Raw genomic sequence first — 5,795 nt, forward strand, 5'->3', positions numbered from 1 at the left:
AGACACAGTGCTGAGGGACATGGGTTAGTCATAGGGGACTGGTCAGTGTTGGGTTCATGATGAGACTCAATGAGCTTAAAAGGTTTTTCCAATTGAGGGAATTCTATGATTCCATGATTCTGGGACCACGCTGAGGCCACAGTCGACACTCACAGCTCAGTAATTGCTGTGTGGGGATTGCCAAGATCCAGCAGCTCTTGGCTCTTTGCATTCCCACGCCCTCTCTGGACTGCTCACAATGTCCTGCACCAGCAGGGACAAATTGTCTGGGGAGAAGCTGTTCCTTGAGATGACAGTGACTCTCCTCAGCCCCATCTGTACGTAGCGCTGACCTGCGATTCCTTTAGGCGTTTGCACGTGGAGCTCTCTCGAGGCAGAGCCCTCGGGGGAAGTTGAGAAATGAAAATGTCTGTGCTCACCTGGGCACCGTTGTCCCAGGGTGACCACATCACCCTGTTAGAAACTTCTTGAAACTCAGGACATAGAAAACCCCAGAGCAGTGTAAATCGACCGTGAGCCTCGTGAGTCCCAGCAGCACTGCTCCCACAGCCCTGTGCCCACCCCCTGCCCAAATCAACCCCTCTCACGGGGCACCAGTGATTTGGTATTTCTAGATCTGCATAAGAAGGTGCTGTGGAAAGTATCTCCTCCCGGGGAATGGGTTAGACTAACAGTTAAGCTCTCCCCTTGTTAAGTTCCAGCAGAGAGTCCTGCCCATTGACGAGCTTTCTGCAAAATTCTCGGGGTATTTTTCTCCCCCTGAGCAGTTTTCAGCAGAAGCTGCTGTCAGTGCTGCCAGCTGTGCTTCCTCTCTGTTCCAAGCAGGATCCAAGGGACCAGGCCCTTCTCTTTGTCTGCTGCTGCCAGAGCCATCCTGGGGATGGGCAGGTGGGGAGGTGACGGCGGGAAGCAGAAGCTCACCTTGCAGGACGTGGCAGAGCTGATTGGGAAGAAGGAGTGTCGGCGAGTGGTGGTGATGGCTGGCGCTGGGATCAGCACCCCCAGTGGCATCCCGGATTTTAGGTAATGCCTCTGGCATTTATCCTTCTTCAGTGCTGGGAGGGCCAGAATGTTCAGCTGAGGTGATGCTGGTGCCTGCTACTCTTCCTCCGTGTCGTTGATCTGTGCCAGGCTAGACTGGAGTTTCCGTGCCTGCTGATCCCCCTGCTCCAGCCACAGGCAGGCCGGCACCGCTCAGGCTTTGGGCCGTTCCTTGGCCCAGGTCTTCACGACAGTTAAGTTGTACGTGCTGCTTGTTTCTGTGGCTGCACTCACGGCACCACCTCAGCCACCAGAGAAGAGCCGACGTGGCCATGGCGCGGGCTGGAGATGCTCCAGCTAGAAGAGAGCGTGTTCCTCACCACGTGCCAGCCTGGCCCGTCCCTTCCTCCGACTGCACACACACCCCTGCATCCAGGAGAACACGGGGTGGCAGTGGAGCAGGGGTGTGAGGCAGGTTCTCCTGCTGTGCAGAGGTGGTTTCAGCTGCTCTCTTGACACCCAAAGGACAGCACAAAGCAGCCAGAGAGGAGCCAAGGGCCTGGCTGCTCTGCTGTGTTTTGCTCTGGCTCGGTGGTGGGTGGCATCTCTCCCTGCACTCTGACTACCAGCCCCACTCTTCTCTCTTGGTAGGTCCCCGGGGAGCGGCCTCTACAGTAACCTCGAGCAGTACAACATCCCTTACCCTGAAGCCATCTTTGAGCTGATGTATTTCTTTGTCAACCCTAAACCCTTTTTCACCTTGGCCAAGGAGCTCTACCCTGGCAACTACAGACCCAACTACGCCCACTATTTCCTGAGACTCCTGCACGACAAAGGGCTCCTCCTGCGCCTCTACACCCAGAACATTGACGGGCTGGAGAGAGGTGAGTTTCCTCTTCCTCCTCTCTCAGCAGCAGAGTGCCAGGAAGAGGTGAGGGTGGGAGGCAGAACAGGAGGCAGGGCTGGGGGAATGCCCAGTGAGCGTAGCACTCCTGGTTCAGTCACCTCACGCTGAGCTGATCCTCTCCCCCACGCTGTGTTCCAGCTGCTGGGATCCCTCCCGATAAGCTGGTGGAAGCCCACGGCACCTTTGCCACTGCCACTTGTACGGTCTGTCGAAGGAAGTTCCCAGGAGAGGACTTCAGGGTGAGTGGTCACAGACACATAGATTATCACAAGGAGAACCTGTTGCAGGCCTGTTATCTTGCCCTCGGGGCCAAGAGGTTTTATTGGAGGGGCCCAGACTTGGGCAGGATGTTGCTGCGAGGACACATTGTGGTCCTGACCCTGCTTGTGCAGGTCCGTGCTGCCCTGTAACGAGTGGTGTTGGGTGCTCTTGCTTCAGGGGGACGTCATGGCAGACAAGGTCCCTCGCTGTCCCGTCTGCACCGGAGTCATCAAGCCCGACATTGTCTTCTTTGGCGAGGAGCTCCCGCAGCGCTTCTTCCTGCACGTGACAGACTTCCCCATGGCAGACCTGCTCTTCGTCATCGGGACGTCCCTGGAGGTCTGGGACTAAGGGAAACCCCTGCTCACGGGAGAAAAAGGCGCACAGAAAACAGCCCCCCAGAGGCAGGGGGCTCTGGCGGAGAGAGAGGCTTGAGAGGAGAAGGCGAGAAACTGGGTTATCGAGGTACAGTTTGAGGTGGCAGGGTAAGAAATAGGGCCTGTGCACTCAGCCTCTGAAAACCTCACAGGCTCCTGCTAAGAGTGGAGAGCAAGAGAGGAGCTTTGCAGCTACCTGAGGAAAGGCCACCAGATACCAGGTGACATCTGTGACCTGTTCAGAGCTGGGGTAGCTCAGCCCATGGTGGGAAAACCGTGAGACACAGCGGTGACGAGCTTAGCGTGCAGCGAGTCCGTGCCCGCAGTGTCCCTCAGCAGGGTGACCCTCTCTCTCTGCTCCTTCGGGTGTCCTCTCTTTAGGTGGAGCCCTTTGCCAGCCTGGCAGGAGCTGTTCGTGGCTCCATCCCCCGAGTCCTTATCAACCGAGATCTCGTAGGCCCCTTCGCCTGGCAGCAACGCTACAATGACGTAGCCCAGCTCGGGGACGTGGTCAGTGGGGTTGAGAAGCTGGTGGAGCTGCTGGACTGGAATGAAGAGATGCAAACACTGATTCAGAAGGAAAAAGAAAAGGTGGGAAGAGCCCCATCTCCCTCCCTCAGCATCTTCCTTCCTTGTGCTGGTGTTATTCCAGGGGGAGCAGGTTTGTGCTTGCTGGGCTCAGAGCTGCACCACAGACATCGCCACGCTCGCAGCCTGAGTTCAGAGAAAAGGACCACAGAAAAGTGCAAAAAGGTTAAAAACCAATTCAAACTGCAGTGCTATTTCACAGGGAAGGTGCCACAGAGCAGCGTGCTGTGTTGCTGAGTATTTCAGTGGTACCGAAGGGGAGGATGCGGAGCTGCCGACCTCAGATGAAACGGGAAGAATGTGGAAAAGGCTGGGCTTTGGGTTGAGGGTGCTTCAGTGCTTCTGCAGGCAGCAAACGCAAAAAGGTTAAAAACCAATTCAAACTGCAGTGCTATTTCACAGGGAAGGTGCCACAGAGCAGCGTGCTGTGTTGCTGAGTATTTCAGTGGTACCGAAGGGGAGGATGCGGAGCTGCCGACCTCAGATGAAACGGGAAGAATGTGGAAAAGGCTGGGCTTTGGGTTGAGGGTGCTTCAGTGCTTCTGCAGGCAGCAAACCTCTCTACTAAGTTTTTTTAAATTATTATTATTTGTCCCCAAACACACTGAAAAAGCCCCATAGATGAAGGCACAGTCACCAACCAGAAAATCCCATGTCACCTGTACCAAATTAATCCAGTGCAACGTTGTGAGTCAGCAGAAGACTCACCTCTGCACTCAAGCTTCCCTTCTCCAGGCACCACTTCCCTCAGGTGTGTGCAGGAGACTGGGACACCCCACCGAGCCTGCAGACCCTGCTGGGCACGCGCCTGGTGCCAAAGCTGCTGCCCAGGTGTTGGGTTTTCCACTGCTTTTCCCTGTTAATGGCACATTAACATCAGTAACCGCTGAGCTAAACCAAGGAGCCGAGCCGGGCACCACCAGAGTGGAGTTTTCATCCTTCTGTACATTTGTTTAATTGCTTTGGTTCCATTTCTAGTGGTTTTTCTGGCCATTGTGAGAAATAAGTAACAGTAGTAACGAAAGGGAGGCTCTAATTGCGCTGTGTCTGAGACCAAACACAGCGCTGCAGCGCTCGGACACACAGCGAGCGGCGGGCAGGAGCCGGGGGCAGGAGCCCGGGGGGGCAGGGGCCCGGGGGGGGAAAAAATGGCAGCACTGAGTTGTTAACTCAAGTCTGGACTCTCTTCCCCTGCTGATGGTTTATTTCCCTGTGACCTTTGGAGATCTTCAGAAGTGAGAAATTGTAGGAGAGCAAGTTCTTAATTCCAGTTCAGTGCTAACATTAATTATCACATTACTGCAGACCTGCTGGGAGGATTTTTCCACATTTGGCATCAAACACTTTTTAAACTTTTATTTTTTCTTTTTAATTTAAGCAGAAGGTGGAACCTGTGGGCTGGGCCATCTCCTCTGTGTAAACAGTCACGGCTCCTACTCTGCCCCAGGCTCTGCCAACTGCCTGTAATAAGAATCCAGTTCTATTTTTAACAGCTACACTGTCCGTACACAACTTCTGACCCGGGAGGAAATCTGGCTTTGAGATCCCCATTTTAACATTCAGGTTGTTCTTATTTTCACCAGATTTTGGGGTAGGAATGAACAGGAATTATTAGCCCTTTGGTCAGTTTTTGATTTTTGCACTACAAGCCGTTTTGCAGTTGTAGGAGATCAGCCAGCCCTCAGCTGCTCTAGGTCACTGATGACAAAGCTGATGCAAACGTGGTGAAGCCTGAAGAACAAACTGCTCCGTGCTCTGAGATTCTGGTGTTTGGAAGCGGCGCTGGCTGAGCTGACGGGCTGGAGGGTTTGGAACCCCCGAGCAAACACCCTGTGGTCTTTCTATTTATAGCTGGATGCAAAAGACAAATAGGAGAGCTGGCTCCCTGCTGCTGGGGAGCCACCTTCGCCTTCTAAAGGAGATGGTGTCGTGCCCAGCGTGGGCAGAGAAGGAGATCACGGCAGGGAGCTGCGGGAGAGGCCGTCCGGCTCTGCAGCAGCAAATCCACACAGCACTGGCGTGCCGGGGAGGATGCTGGTGGCTCAGGCCAGCCTGGGAGCAGAGCAGAGGCCCCAACCCGCGAAGGGAGCGAAGCCCAAACGCTGGTTCTGCACACGAGGGCTTTGCTACCTGAGACCTCAGAACAGCCGATGGACCCACTGAGCACGTTCCCTCCTGGTCTCACCTCATCTCAGCACCCACTAGGACAGACTTTCCTCTTCCACAGCTCTGGCTCAAGCACCCACCAGCACGCCGTGTGACAATGCCCAGTGGTGACAGCTTCACCAGCAAGTGACCAGGAGCTCTTGGGCTCGTGCCAGCAACATCAGACAAGCTGTGCATCTGCTCTCCCTCTTCCTGAGCCATCCAGCCTCAGAGACCCTCAGGGCACCTGCTTTTCAAGGGACAGAGGTTGAAAGTACCATGAAGGTCAGGCCTTAGGGCAGGACAGCCTGGAGTGAGTTTTCCAGCTGCCCCCACCGGACTGAGCATCTACCAACCCCTTCCACAGCTCCTCCTCAGATTCTCTTAGTCATGATCCCTCAGCTGCTGCAGGCTTGTAGTGTTTATTCTTCAGATGAAATCTCTGCTAATCAGGGGACGAATGCTGTCCCGGGCGGGGGGGTTGCCCTCCATTCCTGTTCGGGGACACCAGCTCAAGCTGCTGGAATAGCGTGGAA

At 55.0% G+C, this 5,795-nt stretch overlaps 1 protein-coding gene across 1 annotated transcript; it reads left to right on the forward strand.

Annotated features, from left to right (window-relative positions):
• Positions 1-826: 826 nt before the first annotated feature.
• SIRT3 (sirtuin 3) lies at positions 827-5,174 on the forward strand. Its single transcript, XM_010167750.2, has 6 exons — positions 827-1,023; positions 1,633-1,865; positions 2,027-2,127; positions 2,327-2,488; positions 2,908-3,117; positions 4,966-5,174. The coding sequence occupies exons 1-6, from the start codon at positions 881-883 to the stop codon at positions 4,984-4,986; spliced, it is 870 nt and encodes a 289-aa protein (XP_010166052.1). The 5' UTR covers positions 827-880; the 3' UTR covers positions 4,987-5,174.
• Positions 5,175-5,795: the final 621 nt, after the last annotated feature.

This window comes from Antrostomus carolinensis, unplaced genomic scaffold (genome assembly GCF_000700745.2).
Source record: "Antrostomus carolinensis isolate BGI_N321 unplaced genomic scaffold, ASM70074v2 scaffold27985, whole genome shotgun sequence".
NCBI classification, from domain to species: domain Eukaryota; kingdom Metazoa; phylum Chordata; class Aves; order Caprimulgiformes; family Caprimulgidae; genus Antrostomus; species Antrostomus carolinensis.

Coding starts and splice junctions, on each gene's coding strand:
- SIRT3 (XM_010167750.2), top strand. CDS start 881: ATGGGCAGGTGGGGAGGTGACGGCGGGAAGCAGAAGCTCACCTTGCAG. Junction 2,128..2,326: donor TCCCAGGAGAGGACTTCAGG/GTGAGTGGTCAC, acceptor CTCTTGCTTCAG/GGGGACGTCATGGCAGACAA. Junction 3,118..4,965: donor TTCAGAAGGAAAAAGAAAAG/GTGGGAAGAGCC, acceptor TTCTATTTATAG/CTGGATGCAAAAGACAAATA.